Source organism: Cyprinus carpio, chromosome B19, assembly GCF_018340385.1.
Source record: "Cyprinus carpio isolate SPL01 chromosome B19, ASM1834038v1, whole genome shotgun sequence".
NCBI classification, from domain to species: Eukaryota; Metazoa; Chordata; class Actinopteri; order Cypriniformes; family Cyprinidae; genus Cyprinus; species Cyprinus carpio.
This window is the reverse complement of record NC_056615.1, coordinates 13,261,692-13,280,635: the sequence shown is the minus strand read 5'-3', so window position 1 is coordinate 13,280,635 and position 18,944 is coordinate 13,261,692. Positions and strand designations below refer to the sequence as shown.

The 18,944-nt window shown below is 35.8% G+C and overlaps 1 protein-coding gene and 1 long non-coding RNA gene across 2 annotated transcripts in view; both read left to right on the top strand.

Annotated features, from left to right (window-relative positions):
* Nucleotides 1-12,779, top strand: part of adgrb2 (adhesion G protein-coupled receptor B2) — a 255,499-nt gene extending 242,720 nt beyond the window's left edge. Inside the window, 3 exon segments of the mRNA XM_042745491.1 lie at nt 1,523-1,636; nt 9,961-10,014; nt 12,264-12,779. Coding sequence (XP_042601425.1) covers nt 1,523-1,636; nt 9,961-10,014; nt 12,264-12,440 — 345 coding nt within the window. The 3' untranslated portion in view covers nt 12,441-12,779.
* A 1,276-nt stretch (nt 12,780-14,055) lies between these two features.
* On the top strand, nt 14,056-14,974 carry LOC122140781. Its single transcript, XR_006157353.1, has 2 exons — nt 14,056-14,698; nt 14,772-14,974. It is a non-coding gene; the product is annotated as an uncharacterized LOC122140781 (long non-coding RNA).
* The last annotated feature ends 3,970 nt before the right edge of the window (nt 14,975-18,944 follow it).

The window sequence follows — 18,944 nt, the reverse complement described above, 5'->3', positions numbered from 1 at the left end:
GTTGATGAATGATTGTAATTTACAGCATTCCTGCAATTCAAATATAGTTTAAAAATTGTGCAGCAATAGCTATGCTCAGTAAATTCAGAAACTGTTCTGTATTTAGCATTTCCGGAATCTGGTCACCCTATTTCAATATGACATCTTTAATATGTCATCACAAAGTGTGCTGTTTAATGACACCATATACAGTACAAGCAGGACATGTTTCTGAATACAAAAGGATCAAGGCTGCAGAAACACTGAACCAGTGTAGAGCTCTGTAAGTGTTGAGTGAGTGGCATTATTGTGTGTGAAAGAGATAGATGGCATAATGGGATGAGTAGAGACTGCACGTGTATGACTGAGGCAGCCTGGAGGGCACCTCCATGGAATGATCAACTGGCAGGATCCAGCAAATCTCCAGTCTAAAACATCCCAATCCATTTTCTCCAGAACACACGTGTGTGCTTTTAAACCAGCTGTTCTTCAATTATGTTTGAAAGCTTATGTTATGACTGGATATTTGCTCTCCAGTATGGAGGCTTCTTCTCACACAGGAGGTATGTCTTGTTACTAACGCATTCAGATGCTTTTAGAGCTTCATAACCTTTTCCATCCAAGTAAGTGCTGCATGAGATCTTCCTCCTGTCCTGACAAACAATTGAGGTTGACAGTTGACTAAAATTATTTTAAATGATTTAGATAGTCATTTGTTTTGTTACTAGGATTCATTCGGAAAAGTTAATTAGCTGAAATATCCCTGTAAATACATAATAATGTAGTGCATTTAGTTTTAATTCATTAAATTCCTCTTGAAAACAAAAACAAAATAATATTCGACTAAAATAGGTATTGCTCTGGTGAGAAAAAAAAAAAGCAGTTAGTCTCACAGCCTGGTTAAACTAATCTGTTTGCTGGTTTGGCATTTGTAGCACTTGTTTTTTGGTCAGGCTGGATTGTTGTGTGTTTATGTTCTGGCAATCATATTTTGACAAGTAGAATTCACACTGAGCATAATGAAGTTAAACGAGTGAATGTGCTACATTAAATGCATAAAACAAAATGTAAACATTTTATAAATACATATATTTAACTTTGGCAGCCCTAAAACAAATGAGAATTAGAAATAGAAAGCAAAATAAACCCAAAATTCCATTATTTCTCAGAAATCAACCTATAGTACATGGTTGCAGATTGGAGCTCCATGTAAGCTCTATGTGAACACCAGCTGTGACTACAAAACAGCCCAGCCGGCTTCCAACCACCTCCAATTAAGTCTGGGAATTGGTGGAAGTGTCTGTCATTAGGAAATGATACTGACCAGAGAGCTTTAACATTGTTTAATACCCATCAGGACCAATCTGTTTTACTACTCAATCAGAGCACCACCCTTCAAGAGGATGCGTGTTCATATTGACCCTAGTTTTGCTGTTTAACACCAGTAGCCGTTGACCCAGCTCCTCCCTGGCCTGCCCTTTCTTATTTTTGCTTTTGTTTCTTTTTGTTTTTTGTTTGTTTGTTTTTTCCCCCTTCCTTACAGAAAGTGATGCACACTCGCAAAAGACACTCAGAGCTCTACCATGAACTCAACCACTCCACCAAGTTCCACACCATAGACAGGTATAACAGGGACCCTGCCATGTCCTCCTTCAAGGTAAGACCCCTCTAACCTGCGAGCCCACACTGATACCCAGCCCTGACACAGTCAAATCGTTCACTTTAAGTTAAATAATCTCGCCATGTGTTTTCTAAAAATCCTGCATAATTGCGTCTCCAAACTCGCTAATGTATTACTATACACGTGCAATGCTGCAATTCTAACTGGAGCTCTAAATTATTTTCTTATACAAGAATTATTAATGATAGTTATGTAAGTAATTTGTTACTGGAGGAAACTTCTTGTTTTAATGGTGTATTAATTAATTTGTTACCACAAAAAAAAAAAAAACTTGTAATGGTTTCATAATTAATTTGTGTTTTGTTATTTAAAATGATTCAAATGGATATGCTATATGATAAATAAAAAAATAAATTCTATCATCTTTTATTCACTCTCATGTTGTTTTAAACCTGTAAGACTTGAATGTATGGGCAAGAACATTTTTTATTTTTTTTTAAGAAATATCTTTTATGTTTCACAGAAAAAAGAAAAGCATATAGTACATGTTTGGAATGACGCAAGGGTGAATAAATGATAAGATAATTTTATTTTTGGGTGAAATATCTCTTTAAAAGTTAAAAAAAGAAAGAATGGGGAGTGAACAGTTTGTATTGTGATACTTGAATTTTAATTAGAAAAAAAAAAAAACTAGTTTGAAATGAAAATGATGTTTGGTGATGTGGTGTTTATTGTTGGTTTTTTTGTTTTTGGTTTTTACAAGACTTGTGTTTTGTAAGCTAATTAGTACAGTATTAATAGTTGGATCATATTTAGTCTCTTTCCATTAAGCTTCTCAAAGTACACCTGCCTGCTGCAGTCCTGTCTCCTATCTGCTTTCCCTGGAAATAGCTGACTGTTCATCTTTGCATTAGCTAGACTGCTGAATCTTTAATGTTCTATTAGTAGAAGGAGTATTGCAAACATCCATACACCACTGTCCAGAGGCTTTTGTCATTAAGATTTAAAAACAAATACCCTGCGGAAAATTACCTGCCCACAATTTGTGACAAGTGTATACTTTGGTGGCATTTGCCACATGCTCACTCACTTTTCATTTGGATCATGCTGTCTGCAGCCTCAGTTACGGCCTATTTCAGCCCATTAGATCCTTGTGGTTCATTGCTTTTTAGAGGTGTGTTTTGTTGTGGTGGAGATGGTGATTGGAGTGGTTTGATTGGTCGCCCCAAAATTCTAGCCATCTCTTAAGTTATCAGTGGAGATACAGTATATTTAGTATTTTTCTTGACAATGAGTCTGTACCCTACATGGGCCACCCCAGTCAAAAAAGTCTGGACTCACCACTACTAGATAACTTCAGGCAAGCATTAGATTAGAGCAGCTGTTCTCAATTCCAGTCCCCTGACCCCCTGCTTTACACATTTTGTATGTTTCCCTTATCACTTTGTTCTATTCAAACATAAGTGCCCTGCGAAGTGGACATCACAGGATATTCTGCCATGATTATAGTTCGAAGCGAATGTATATGTTCCATTCAAAGTGCATTGAAGTGTGCGAGACGTGAATTTAAATTGTATTTATTTACAGAGGTATATGATGTCACATTTGTCCGTGCGTGAAGACGTTGCACAGCGCAAATCCGTGAATGAATGTTCCAAAGTGAGGTAAACTTCAACAGATTTCCCCTGCTAAGGGAGTAGGGAGCAATGAAAACTGTTTAGGGACAATGTCAGTGGGAACGCAGTTCATGCACGGAGCTCACTTCTAACGAGCTGATTATCTGAATTAGGTGTGTTAACAGAGAGACGTGCAAAATATGCAGAGCTGGGGGGCGCAAGGACTGGAATTGAGAACCGCTGGATTAGAGGTTCATGTTGTCACATTACAGAAGATCAAATGCTTTCTAAATGCTTTTCAAATGTTTTGACACTACAGAGTTCTTCTGACAGTATTGATGATGAGTCATGATGTTTTTAGCATTCGCCTTTCGATTCCCAATGGAAAAGCTTCCAGCTTGCAGCATAAAATTCTTTTGATTTCATTCCACAGGTTTGATTATGTTGACAATGCTATAATTACAGTGATAATGGTGTGCAGGAGGGTTTGAAAAAATGAAATTGCACATTTGTTATTATTATAATAACTCCGTGCCTAAGACAATCAATTGTTTGGATTTCTTCTTTAGGTCAGGACCAGTGTGAGACTGATTTTCCATTTATTTTTGATAATTCCTTCATAAAGAATTGGTTTTCAAATGCATGATGATAAATGTAATCTAAAAAAAAAAAACATAAGTGCACTTTACAGGATCCTGCTGGATTCATAACCCTTCAACATTACACAACTTTCCCTAAATTAATTTCTCTAAATTACTTTCTCTATAGCTCAAAAACTGTCATAACAACAAATCTGTGCTTAAAATAAAGTGCCATGCCAGTGGTCTTTAAACCCCTCTAACAATCCGGCCGACTTCACAGGATCCTCCTCCACCTCCACCACGACAATCTGAGCCTTTAACACGGAGAATGAGCTTCGTTTACAAAGAGAGCCAACGTAAGCATGTCAACCAGACCCAGTATTCCCAGCCCCGTGTGGTAGGGCCGATTTATGAAGGCTCTCATTGGTGAAGTGTAAACCCTCACTTTGTGGAGTCTAAGAGGTGTAGAGAACTAGATGTTGGGTGTTTTTTTTTTCCCCTTTAGATTGTGTTAACTCAGCGTGGAATATTCCTTGCAATGTTGTGATGTACTGTTGTAAATCACACAGCCTTGCGTTGACATCGTGCTTGTGCTAGTGTTGTTTTAAACCCTTTAAGTTTTTATTTTTTTATTTAAAACCAAACCGTACATATATAAACCCTTGTAAACCACAAAACCTTCGGTTAAATTTATCAAAATGTGTTTTAAAAGATCATAAACACACAAAATTTAATTTGGCCACAAATCTGCATTAAAGTGAGAATAACCCTATTGGTGTATGGTAAGTGAGCCCATACTCCTCCAGCAACAAGGTGATGCTGATGTTATTAGAAGCGCGTTTGGTGTGTGTGTGTATGGGCCGTTAAAGAGATGAGTGCACATTCGGGAAAAATCCAAGCAATTTTTCTCTCCTGTCTTATTGTAGACTTTCCTTTTATCCGATTTGATCATTCTAACAGCTGGTGAGGAAAGTGAGCTTAGTGGGGTCTCTAACACATCCAAATGGCCCCTTCTAGACACTGTCCATTTCTTCTAATCGTCTTTCTCTCTCTATTTCCCTCCTACATACGCTGACTTCAATCTCTCGTTTGTACCACGGGTTCGCTTCATCTTCTTCTTTTTCTATAGGGACAGTGGAGGCGCCTTAGTCACTTGCAGTCTGTTAAATTGCTTGTGTTAGTGCGAATGGAGCTTGATGCAGTTTGAAAGGCAGTTAACCTCTAAGTGAAGATGCTGGCTGGGCTGATAGCTGTAGTGGAGGCACCCCATATGGTCCCAAATGGATGAAGGACTAGTACCCTGTGTTCAATCTATTCATGCTAATGGGGATCCTACAAATGAACACAGCAGGGAACTTGAGAGCAGGGGAAGGCAACAGTCTGGCTCTTGAAATATGTATTAGCTGAAAAATTCTGCTCTTACACCCACTGACTGTTTTATGAAAGAGTAAACATCATAAATACATGCACGGAGTTAGCAATATTGTAAGACTTGAACAATCCCCTAAACTTAACTTAGGTGCATAACCTGCATAATGTATACTATGGACATGACTGATGCTTTAAATCTTATAGTTGCTACATTTATGCATTTGTGATGCTTTAAATCTTATAGTTTGTTTTTTTATATTAAATAGATAAATAAATAAATCTTGAGGGTAAAATTTGTGATTTTTTCATTTTTTATTTTTTTATGAAAATAAAAAGCATAAATTGACATTTGTTATGTATAATACTCATCAATGAAATGCATGTACTTTCAGAGTAAATTATTAAAATAAAAAATAATAATTTGCTTTTGTAAATAAAAACATGAGCCACAATTTAAATATTTTATGTATGTAATTTCATTTTTTTATTTATTCCTTTTTTTTTCTGTTTTTTATTTATTTATTTATTTTTTCGATCTGTACATTGGGATTTTTTTGTTATGTTACACTCCTGAAAAGAATTACAACCACAGCTTTTTTATAAAGTCTTCTGGTAAAATACATTATGGCTAACTCATCTGTAATCTGGACAACATTGCTGGCTTTTTTATAAAAATATATTTTCAGCTAAAATATTTATCCTACTTAGTCTGACTCATGTGTAATTTGGTTATCGTTTAGGTGTTAAAGGCTATTAGAAAGAAACATTAGAAACATCTGCAATTAGAAAGTTTAATCCAAAGCATGATTACATTCTGTGACCCCAATCAACTAGTACTATTCAAACTGCTTTCTAATACAAATGGCTCATTAAAACGCCCAAAACCCTATAACACTGATAATATATAGTATCAGTAGTAGAGTGGTTTCATGAATCTAATATTGTAATTGTCGTGCTTTAAAGGTTATGCTTTGAACATTTATCAGTACTCGCGCAATGTGTGTGTGTGTGTGTGTGTGTGTGTGATTGTAAGTACACATTAGTGTGCATCTGTGAATGTTTACCTATTTTTAGCATGTTTGGTTATGCCTCATTGAAACTGTTAACATAATTAAATCATTGCTATCTGAGCTCAACTGTGAAGTTCAGGTGTTTGAAAAAATTTGCTACAGTGAGGATGAGTATGTTTTCACCCTTGTCGATGTATGTATTTGAGGTTATTTTGTTTGGCTTCATCCCTCTCGGGTATTAATTCGATAACTGTTTTTTTGCCATCTTGTATTTGCCTTTTGTCCACACAGAATTAGGTCCGAAATGATATTTTCTTTACGGTGTATTGTGTTGACCGAACGTGAAGCAGATGCACCATCAAACAGCTTAATGAAGGGGCTTAAAGCTGGGATGGGACTCTTACACACTCATACACACACAGCCAAATGCTAATTTGCAGTCTGTGCCAATTAAGATGTAATTAGTGAGATATGTGTCTGCAGATTTTGTCATGTAGGACTCTATTCCTGCTGTATTGTAGCTCAGCTCATATCTGGATCATGGCATAGAAGAAATAATATTCATTTTTGTGACAGTTTTGTGTCTATTTTGGCCTTTTGTGTTTTTTCTAACATTGAACTGAGTAGAATAGATTACAGAATATTAGCAGAGCTGACATAATGCAGTATAACTCAGCAATGGCTGTCATGGCAGAGAGACCAGATAAGGCTTTTAGCGCATTATCCTTTATACATAATGTATGACTTTCATAATGGAGGGAACTCAGTGATCATGTATGCAATGAAGGTGACCGTATACATCAACATTTCTTGTGGTTATCCGATTATATTTAATACTATATAGAAGTTAAGATACATATACTACTGAATAAAAAAAGGTTAATCTGTATATTCTAGAATTTTTCTGGTATTTTTTTCTTTTTTTTATGTAACAAAGATCATTAATTTTGTCTTTTGTGTATAAATGTGGAGGGGAGAATTCACTAAAATTGCATATTATTTTGTTTTTTTATTCTGGTTTTGAGAGTGCAAGTGTTGTTTCAGTATATGTACACTAAAGAGATTATGCTAATTAAATTTAAAATTTAATGCAAACATGCCTAAACAAATGTGGCCTTCAACACAATTTGCATGATGCTATTGTGTCTTTTGAAAGCTTTTCAGTGTTAAATTGTGGACTATTGTGTCTTTTGAAAGCTTTTCAGTGTTAAATTGTGGACAATGCAGTAGACTATATTACAATCTGGCATACTTTAACTGGACTATATAGTGTTAGCACATCACTCCAATTCAGACACCTCAATTGGCTTTAGAATGCTAAAAATATATAAATAGCCAGTTATAATGCTCTTCTCCATTATTTAAATTTTAATTAATTACTGCTACCAAATTGGCAAAACTAAGATTGTTTAGTGAATTCACCCCAGACACTCATCTCTGACAAAGGCCTTGTCGTTCTATCCTGCTTCTTGTTCTGTGTTTCATACCCACATTGTTTTACTTGATCCACTGTTTTTTTCTTTATTTATTGCTTATTATTTTGTTTATTGGTGCAGTTGTTTGTCATATTTATTTACTTATTTGTCTGTTTGTTTGTTTGTTTATTCATAATGCACTGCTGCCTGTTTTTGTCTTTCCTTGGTTTGAAACTACATGTTTTCTGTCATAGTTTGACTGTAGCCAGGCAGTCAGCAGACCCAAGGGCGACAAACAGAGAAAAGGTAAAAAAAAAAAAAAATCTCATCCAGAGAGCAGTGTGTGAGCCATAGAGTCATAGAGAGTGTTTCGTTTTTGTCCTTTCCAGCCTATAGTCTCCATAGAAACTTCTAGACCAGTACAGAACTCCCGCAGCGACTAAACTTGCTCTCTCCCGCTGCCCTGCTGCTGTAGACACTGCTCCTTTCACATCTTTCCTTTGCTTCATTGTGCAACAGCTGACTTCTTCTCTGACCTGTGCGTTCTCATTTGTGTGGTGGACACAGACTGTAGGTTGTGGTCACTGCTGTGTTGCCGTACCTTCCTTTCTGTCTGCTCACACTTATTACTACTTTTCGAATCCCAAAAGTGTCTTTGAGGAGAAGGGGAGATGCAGTTGTTAACTCTGTAAAAAACATAAATTGGTGAATCTTTCTTGGGACAAAAAAAAGAAGAGAAGAAGAGAAGAAAAAGAAGAATTTGTTTGGTGGGAAAGACTGATGAATGATGGATGGTGGAATTGATGACTAAATGTAATGAAGGAAGAGATGAAGAAAAATCAAAGGAGTGATTCGAATGATGCTATCATTTTCATATACCTCATTAATGGTCTAGGGTAGTGCAGACTATATGTGTTCTTGCTGATGTCATTCCTGCCCATCACTACTTTCAGAAAAGGGAGGAATGAAAGAGAGAGTGAGGTAGTCTTATAGTCTGTAAGAATCCTCTACAGGGACTTGCTAGAAAATTAGTAAAGACAGAGTAGTTATTTTCAAATATGTGGTGAGCTGCCTACCAAGACAGCATTTTAAGGGCTTGTAGGTGTACTCCTGATGTGAAAGCTATTTCAAATGGTAGGCAGCAACATTATTCTTCCTCCTAATATTTCTCATTTTGGATCATTTCTGAGGCAGCATGATATATAACCCTTGCAAAGCAAGGAATCAAGCTCATAATTGTAACCACAGTGAAATTTATATACTAAGGCTGAAATGCACTACACAGCTTTCAGAATCGAAACACTGGGCATCATACACTAAATGACCTCCAACTGAATGGACTTAAATTTGGATTATATGCCCACTGTGCAATATGTGAAAATCCTTTATCAACTCTGCCAAAATCAACAATTGTCCAAAACTGCAGACTGGCTCTGACTTTCGACAACTAATGTCAACAACTTCAGACTAAAATTTGAGGCAAATATCTGGGAAAAGTCATGTAATGTATTCCTAAAATGTATCCGAAATAGTGAAAGGAGTCAAGAAAAATACAGAATTTAAATAAACTTAATTCATTACTATTGAACAAAAAATGTAATCAAGTTCAAATGAGCAATTTTATTGTGTTGTTAGCACAGCAAGATGTTTAATTGCTAAAATGTATCCAAAATAATGGATTAAATCAAGAAAATTTCAGATTATAAATATATTTAATGCTGAAAGGCATTGACAAAAATAGTTGAATCTTTAAATTAGCTATTTTATTCTGTTAGCTTAGCGACATTTTAAAATAGGCCCACCAAAATTATCCAAAATTGTAGACAGTCAAAAAAAAAAAAAAATTATTATTTCAATACTGGAAGGTATTAACCAAACAGTAGTTCAATTTAGTTTAAAGACCACTAATAAGGTTTTATTTCTGTAAGCATGCTGCCTTAGAAAGAATTTATGTCCTTTTTGCCTCCAAAACATCACAGAATTTCCTTCTCTTTAGCTTGCAGTGCTAAGTTTCTTCTTCCTCTACTGCAGTATTTCAATACAGACATGTCTGACATGGTTCATACTATATATGCTGAAGTTAGCAGTTACTTTTCCTGAGCATAGTGCTGCTGCCGTTTAAGTTGTTTCTGTCTTTGTGCAAAAGAAATATGGGGGAAGGGAGTGCACATGCCTCCAAAATTGAATCCATAGACTCCTCCATCAAGGTAACAAAAATTCAAACAAACATCGCTTCCCCCCAGACATGTTCAGTGACTGTGATCCCCCTCCTTTTCTCTCTTTCACTCTCTCGCTCTGTCTGTCTCTCTCTCTCTGTCTCTCTTCCTTTATTTTTCTTTCCTCCCATCCTCATTTTTATTGCAACAGAGGGAAAAGCGATGGAGCATTTCGTCTGCCGGAGGTGAAAAGAATTCTTCGAGTGTAAGTAGAAAAGGCCTGACAAGGAGAGATGGAGAAAGCTAGAGGAAGTGAAGGAGGGTTGTTGGGAGCAAAGCGATCGGGAGGAAGAGAGATGGAGGGCAAAGGAAATACGCAAGAGCAGCACAGTCGCGTTAGCATTCTCTTAGGAATAAAGTCGGGCTCCTCTTCAGCATTAACAACACTTCTGCTCGACAAAATGTTCCTTCTTCAGAGTTTAGCATGCAAATTGGCTGCCAGATTATGCTTTTTGTATCCATTTTGCCAACTGTCAGCCTGTTAATTTGGGTGAATTATAACCAGGCTGCTATCGCCCCCTAGTGGACGGAAACTTGGTATGGATTTTGTCGACTGTCAGTTTTTTTTTTTTTTTTTTTTTTAGCTTGTATACTATGGCTTATTTTTTTAAGGTTGTGAATAAGAGCCAAAAGAAAAGCTGTCCAGTTTGCTCTCTACTCGAAATATTGTCGTAATGTGCATGTGTGAGTTTAGTGTGTACATGTGTTTGTGTTCATATTTCCATTTCCATGGTAACCGGCAAACCCACCCACACAGCTTTAGTTTAAGCCTCCCCCTTTACAAACACGAACAAGAGGAAGGCAGAGAAACTTATTCTCAGTCATATCTCAGACGAGTCATTTACATGGTATTTTCCAATCTCCCCGATCCGTCACACATGCAATCAGCAGGCGTTTGAGCTGAGGGGGAGCCAACAGCAACCCTGTAATTGATCGCCTCAAACGTTTAGAAATATGCAGGTTCATACATCTCATTTTTTGGGGAAGCTGGGAATAGATTTGAGAGGAGGGAAACTGCAAGGTAAATTTGTGAGGTCTCAACAGAGCCCCTTCGAGGGGTCTGTCTCTCATATATATATATATATATATATATATATATATATATATATTTTTTTATTGTTTTATTTATTATTGTTGTTACATCATTTTTTTGCAATATTTTATTTATGATTAGATTAATCTGCCCCTACTGTATAATGCAATTTACCTACCATTAAAAGGCTGTATAGCTGTAGGATACACCATTAGCCTCAATGGGATGGAGAGTGTATGTGTTCTGGCCATCTGAAGTAATGAACACCTTGAATAGCCGGGCATAAAATGCAGCACAGACCACCACTAATGCCGATGAGCGGGTCGCTCCATATGTTGTATAGACAAGCCGTAATGTAGCAAGACTATAAGGCCATTTAGTCTTTATGCTGCTGTTGAAACATGCATTCAGGCATATTAAATGCGAAATTACAAATGCCTGAGCACATTTTCATTAGTTACGTTCCAGATGAGATAAAATGTTGTTTTTTTATTATTTTTGTTTCTGTTTGAGTATTGATGTTTTTTGTCAGTATTATGTTGATATTTGTGTTTATTGTTATTGAACTTTGTAGTTATGATTTATGTATTGTTTTTGTTATTATAGTGGTGGCTAACCCCAAATGTGTATGTAGTGTGAATAAGTTTGTATATAATATATTTTAATTTATTATAGTATATATATATATATATATATATATGTATATAATATATTTTAATTTATTATATACATATCATTTTTTAACTGTTCATGTTTTTTTTATTTTATGTTTGATATTATATTAAATAATTTATAAAAATTTATTATTTCTGAATTATTTTTAAAATTTTTTTTTTTTTTATTGTTAGCTGCTTATTTTTTTATTATTTTTTTTTTTTAGGGATTCTTTGATAAATAGAAAGTTCAAAGGAACAGCTTTTTATTGTATTATTTATTTTCTTTAGGGTTTTTTTTATTTTTATTATTTTATTATTTGAGCTGCTTATTTTATCACATGATACTTCAGAAATCATTCTAATATTAATAAAATGATTTGCTGCTCAAGAAAATATCTATTAATATTACCACTCTAAAAAAAAAAAAACAGTTAAAAAAGCTGCTTAAGATTAATGTACACCTTTAATGTAATTATTTTGAGTTTATATCTTTGCATCTTTGGGAAACTTATTATAATATTAAATAAAACAAAACCAATATGGTTTTAGCTGAACTGGAAGTATCTCTTTTGAACAATCCCAGCCTGGCCAAGCTGGTTTTAGCCACCACTGTAACCAGCTAAAAAATATCAAAACCCCTCTAAAAACCAGCCTGCTAAAACCTGTATGTTTGTAGCAGGGACACTTTTTGGCTGAGGTTAGAGGTGATTAGGGTTCCTGCTCAAATTTAAATTTAAATTTTCTTCTGTGTATGTGCATATTCAGGACAAGTCCACCACAGATGACCAGCGATCCTGGGACAGCTTTAAGACCATGACCCATGAGCAGACGTGTGGCTCCAGCAAACATAAGGACAGACTGGAGTTACGCAATAAACCCTGGGACACATGCTCCGCCAACACACCTGATTCATCCGAAGGAGACTTCCAGACTGAAGTGTGAAGAGGACACACACCTACAACAAACTGAGAGACAACTAAACCCTCTTACGTACTCACACTGTCAGTGGTCTTCAGCAAGACGTGTTCTAAAGGTTTCTGTACTTGTTTACAGGTGTGAGGACAGACCAGAGATGAAGAGTGCTCTATTCTATATTTTCACAAAGAGACATTAAATGAAAGAGTAGGGCCTGAGAGTATGGTAAAGAAAAAAAAAAAACTGTTTCTGAAATGTCTTGATTTTACTCCAGAAAGGATTCTCTTTCTCCTGTTTGATGATTTGGGAATTTAAATGCACCCTTCTTTTTATAGAGGAACAAAAAAAAAAAAAAAAAAAAACTACTGATGATTCACACACTGTTTAATAACCCTTAAGTTTTTTGCTGTTGTTTTTTTTTTCTTTTTAATTCCGTACTGATGATTCGCACACAGTTTAATAACCCCTTAGGGTTTTTTTTCTTTGTTTTTCAGGGAAGAGTGAGGGGAAGTTTTGAAAGTGTTCATTAATATGTGCCATCCTCTGTTTGTTTGTTTTTTCTGCATCAGGCATAGTGTACTTACATGCTGTGTGTTCTAATTTATTTAGTATTTAGTATACTTCAGGTATCGTTTTATGGGTGAAAGAAGGTCTTTCTTGTCATACCGCTGTGTAATTGTGTTTTAAGTTTCTTAAAATGCTTGACAGAAAATCTTGTGCTATACAGTATGTGCGATTTATTGTCAAATTTGCATTCATTCACACCAGGGAAGAATCTTTGCTCCATGTTATACAAAACAACCAAAAGAATACACATTCCAGTCATAAGGAGCTTTGGTGTTCCAGAATGGGCTTATCCAGTAAGAGACACGCTTCCAGCTGAGAACGTTTCCATTTTGAACCGACACAAAGGTAGTGCTAAGTTTCCACATTTCTTCTCCATCTTAATATGGTGCTACATTTCGGCTTTTGCAATAAGTAGTGCATTGTGATGTTTTCATTTGAAGTCCAGTGACTCTACCAGTCTTCCTGAAATGATTTGGATTTATTTCTGCACTTCGACTGTGGAGTTTGACAGTTGGCTTAATGCTAAGAAGACTGCAGAGGTCATCTTTGCTAACCCGCTTCTCTTTATAACCCGTTCATTAGTTGTGTTGGCTGATGTAACTCCACATGGAGACTCGGAAGGCGAGAACGAGAGGGCGAACGAGGGAGAGAGAGTTGTGGTAATTATCTTGGGGGAATAATGATTTGTCCTGACATTTTCTTACTTGGCGCAATTTTCATCTGCTCAAAGATCCCTGAAGTCAGCATATCATATAAGCACAGATGGCAAGACTAGAGCATGCCATTTGATCCTTTGCAAGTAATCTGCACTAATGGGGAACACGGGCTGCATAGTCCTCATGAAATATATTTCCAAACCACCATAGCAATTAAAACTAGTTTTTCGTCTCTCCTGTGTCATCCTGCATTCAAGAAAGACTGAATATTACTCTCATATTTGGGAAAAGCAATATTGCATAATCAAGAGTGCTGTTTGGCGACAGTTCTGTTGATATTCAGTACTGTAGCGTGTTTGTGATATTGCTTTTAACAGTTCTTTTAAGTAGTTTTTTTTTTTTTTGATATTTTTTTTAACTTTTTGTTCCACCAATGAAAATAATTCCTACAGAAGCCAAGATACAAGAACTGGAAAAGTCCAAATGCAGTTCGACTGTATATTAGCACTCTTGGAACACCGGCTAATCAATCACCGGAGGACTGTAACTAAATGTTTATAATATGAATTTTAAAATTCAGAATGTTTGGGATTTAGATAAAGTCTTTGGTGAAAGGAAGTAAGGTCATTGTAGCCTTGTCTTAAAAGGTCAGTATGACAAACCACACAGATGAGACAGCTATTTTAGTTCTGGAGTTGTTCTCTTCGCAACCATACAGCTGTACGCAAACCCTGCTTTATTTACAGTGCCTGTTTTGTTTTTGTTGCTCTTTTGTCTGATGCAGTCATCAACCGTTTCAACATTTTATCATTCCACTCTATTTCCGTCTCTGTATATGAGTGTTTTTTTTTTTTTTTTTTTTTTTCATAGACAGAGTCCTACTTATTGAAGCTGGGGAATTATACTCCAGAATCCCACTAAACTTACTATGTTTTAAACAGATTTATGTAATGCTCTTTAAAAAAAGAAAAGAAAAAAGAAACAAAAATATTGAGAATGGCCTTACAGTCACATAAAATTTATGAGATATGTATTGTGAGGAGGATTGTCACGTAGAAAAATGTATGAATGGTTATGTGTTTTGTGTGTGTGTATTGTGGGGTGGATTTTTTTGCTTGGACTTCCTGATCTACAGGAAGTTTTCTTCATGGCTTGACATGTTTGAAACTTTTGGACCCTCCCCTTGCCAGCACACACAATCCCATTGACTAAAGAAGATGGCTATCACAGAGAATCCTCCTTGCACCGTTTAGGTTTTTTATACATAAGATTGTACAAAGTAGTCCTCTACTGTTTTCATATAGTGTTTTTTTATATGAAAATAAATTTTCAAACTGATGAATGCCCTTGTAGGGTTTTTCCTCCTCATGTTTCCTAATCCCATTGGTAAAACCCAATTAGGAGAGAATGGGGATGGCCGTCACTTTGTAATCCACTGTTGTTTACACTATTAGTTTTTAACTTTGATATACATTTTCCACATTTATCTGCTGCAAATTAAAGTTGTTTTGAAAGCTTATCCCTAAATGTTGCTGTCAAAGTACATGGAGTGGTTGTAACACTGTTTTCCCCTTCAGAATTCATACTATGCCATATTAATGTCGATTTCTCCAAATTTAAAAATAAATAAAGATTCTTCATTGGCATCTGTGGTTCCACGAAGAACCGTTAACATTTCTAGAACCTTTCCACTGCACAAAGACCTCTTTACAGTCAGTGGACAAAGGTTCTTCTAATTAATTAAATATTATTCTCAGTAAGAAAATAATGGTTCTGTTAGGAACTGTTCACTGAAAGATTCTTTGGGGAACCAAATCTCTGCAAAAAAGTCTCTCTACCCTAGTTAAAAAAAATATACTAAAAAGTATTTGAAACACATTTGTTTCATGCCAAGTATACTACAAATACATTTACATATTTATGTACTTAAATACCCTGCAATTGTACTTTTGGAATACTAAACTGGTTTACTTAAAAGTCTGCTAAATTGGAACAACTAATGTTGTACTTAATGCACTTTAATTGTGCGGAAGTAGAGATGAATTCCAAATAAAGATATACTGAAGTATATTTGATTGTGCTAATGTAGAACTATTGCAAGTTTACTTCCGGTACACTTAAAATATCTTGCATTTAAAGACTGATATTATGCAAAGGTCATACAATCCTCATCAATAGTGACATTAAAACACATATTGGCTTAATATTAAGAAATGTGTATTGTGCACAAGTATTCCAAATAAGGAGTTTTTTTTTTTTTTTTTTTTTATGAGTAAGCCTTGAGCGATATGTCGGTAAATACAGTATGTTAATAGATTTGAACTATACTTAGTATGAAATAAAGGTATTTTAAATATATAGCCTAAAGGTAGGAACCTTTATTTTTAAGAGTGTGTGTCGAAAAGGTGTTTTCTGTTGTTGTTGTCCTCTAAATCCTTTTTTATTTTTACAGAGTCTTGAAACTTCTACTGTCACCTCAGGAGGATGTTGTTCAGGTCTGATTGGTTGTAACAAGATTTCTGTGTTAATGAAGGTCTGCATAATTAGAAGGTTCTTTGATACTAAATATGCAGGTGTCTATTGTGAGATCTGTATACCCACAGGTACGACACCCAACAGACTTGTCTCATTATTAAAATTCATACTGGTTTTAATCATAAGTTATTGTGAAAGAAGGCTGTAATCATAAAGCTTGATGCTGTGGTTTTGCAATCAATTTATTAGAAAGAAAAGAACTTGGGAGAAAAGAAACAATCAAGGCCTTGGTGATACTGACAGAATAAATCTTCCTTGAGGTCGCCACAATTTAGCTCAACGATCAAAGCTCTGTTCCAGAACAATGGCAATTAGCCAGTGGTCCATTTCAAACGGTCTGTCTCCTGATAAGCACTCATCAGACCATTTTGATGCTTGTCATCAGACCATATTTGTCTCTGATTGCTTCTGGAAGAAGAGAATGAATGTGAATTCTCTGTCTTGCACAAATGCAAATATTCAGAGGCCCCTTGGAAAGCACAAAGATTGCCAGCTTGATCCCCTCGTCTCTACAGTTGAACTGCAAGAGCTTGTGCATCGTTTCTCCGCTGAGGGCCGCTTTGGCCGATTGCCTCATCGTAAATGCAATTGGCTTACTGTCCAATGGGCAGCCACTTGAAGCACATCAAGCCTCTGTGCTATCAATCCAATGTGCTATGCCTGCGAGTGATCTAATGCGATGGCTTTGAACGTGGCCTTTGGGGCCTCTCCACGACTATGTGGGAGTGGGACGAGTGGAAAGGATGCTCTCTACAGCAGTGGAAGATTCATGTTTGAGTAATGAGATGTTCTTCCTACACAGCTGCCTGCTAATAGCAGCCATGGCCTCTCCAAATGAAGCTTTGAGAGCAATCTCCTGTTAGCTTGTTAGTCCTTAAGGTGTAGTTTTTCGCTCAGTGTCAGTTTTTCACATCTATTTTAACCGAAATCGGGCCTCGAGAGCCATTTTGCTCTTTTTTTGTTATTTAGGGGTTTGACCTCTATCAAATGAGGCAAATTGAGGCATTAACTCACCTGGCACTATTTTCTTTAGATAACATGACACTGGAAAGATCATGTTATTTCTTCAATATAGTTTTTGAGTCATGATGTTAAAGTCAGACAGCATACTTTTTCCCATGGCCACCATTTATTTTTAGTTCCTTCACAGACTACATTGATTTTTTTTCTCTCCATTTAGCTTGTATCCAGAGTTGAGCTGGATGTTTTATCCTTTTTCATCAAAATAAATTTTACATTTACACTACATTTATTTATTTAGCAGACACTTTTATCCAAAGCAACTTATAACTGAAAAAAGGGAATTGTGGCCCTCATATAATGTTTTCAGTCAGATATTATAGAATAAATGTAGAATATTAATTAAAGTTTGAATTATGTTCTTAGGACAAAGATATGTATTTTATATGTCAGGACATGAATAAGTTTGGTATTTTACAAATGTTTGATATTTTGCCTTTTTACTGTTTTATTCATTGTTCAGTATTATATTTGTTCAAAAGTCTTTAATTGGCTGCTTTATTACATGTTTTATTATATCTTATTACATCTATGCAATAGCCTACTTGATTCTGACTGGTCTGACTTTCTTTTTTTTTCATTCTATTTCTTTTTTGTGTGTGTGTGTGTGTGTGTGTGTGTGTGTGTGTGTGTGTGTGTGTGTGTGTGTGTGTGTGTGTGTGTGTGTGTGTGTGTGTGCATGTGTGTGCGCACGTGTGTGTGTGTGTGTGTGTGTGCAAATAAGTGGGATAATGAACCTTACTAATGGCAGGTTCCAATGTCACAACTAATCCCACAATTGGGACTTTTTTTTTTTTTTGTTGTTGTTGGTCAAATTTTTTACTTGTTTGTAGCCACAGTTTGTGATGTGATGTGCTTACAAAGAAGGCATATTGTTCACAGAGAAGGCAAGTGGTATATAAATATATAAATAAATCAATACATACATAAATAATCAGGAAAAAAACTCATATATGTATATATATATATATATATATATATATATATATATATATATATATATATATGAGTTTTTCAAAATTTCCTTTCAGCCCTCAGAAGCAGCATTTCTCCTTCGCAGCATTTGTCTTTTGAAGCAGCTGGGATGTAAGGTGTCCCCCAAACATGCAGAAAATGCATGTTTCATGTGTGGAAGGATTTCATCCTGGCATTAACTAGATGATTTTCCTCTTCTGGATGCCTGAAGGATGGCCCTGGATGAAAGAATGTGCTTTCAGGAATGCTCGGCCTCAGGGAACGGCACATACTTCGCCCAGCAAGAGGAGCACCAGCTCCATCCCGATGGCAAGACAAAAACACATCCATACTAGTATACTCACATGCTGTCGACAGGGAAATAGCTTTTTATTATGCAGGCACGAATGTGTGTATTCTTATCAGAGGATAGTAATGGTATGTATGCTCTGCTGGATCCATACATTTCCCTTTGTGCAGGAATTTTAATGGATTTAAGTATTCACGGGAAGTCTCATTGATTTCCCTCGCACACCTACTGCTTTGCAATTAACAATCACAATGTTTTTGAAGCATAATCATTGCTGTTGTTTTGTGTTAAAGATATTCAAAGCCTGTGGTACTCGTTGTTCTAGTAGTCCACATTTTAGAGGAATGTTTTTAAGCAAGACAATGAATCTGCATTTCTTTTCTGCAACAAAAACCATGATTTTTTAATGATACTGTCTGGATTCCATGCTTGCCTAAGTGACCCAACCATGACTTTAAGAGGAAAAAACAAATTAGCTGTCTTCTTAAA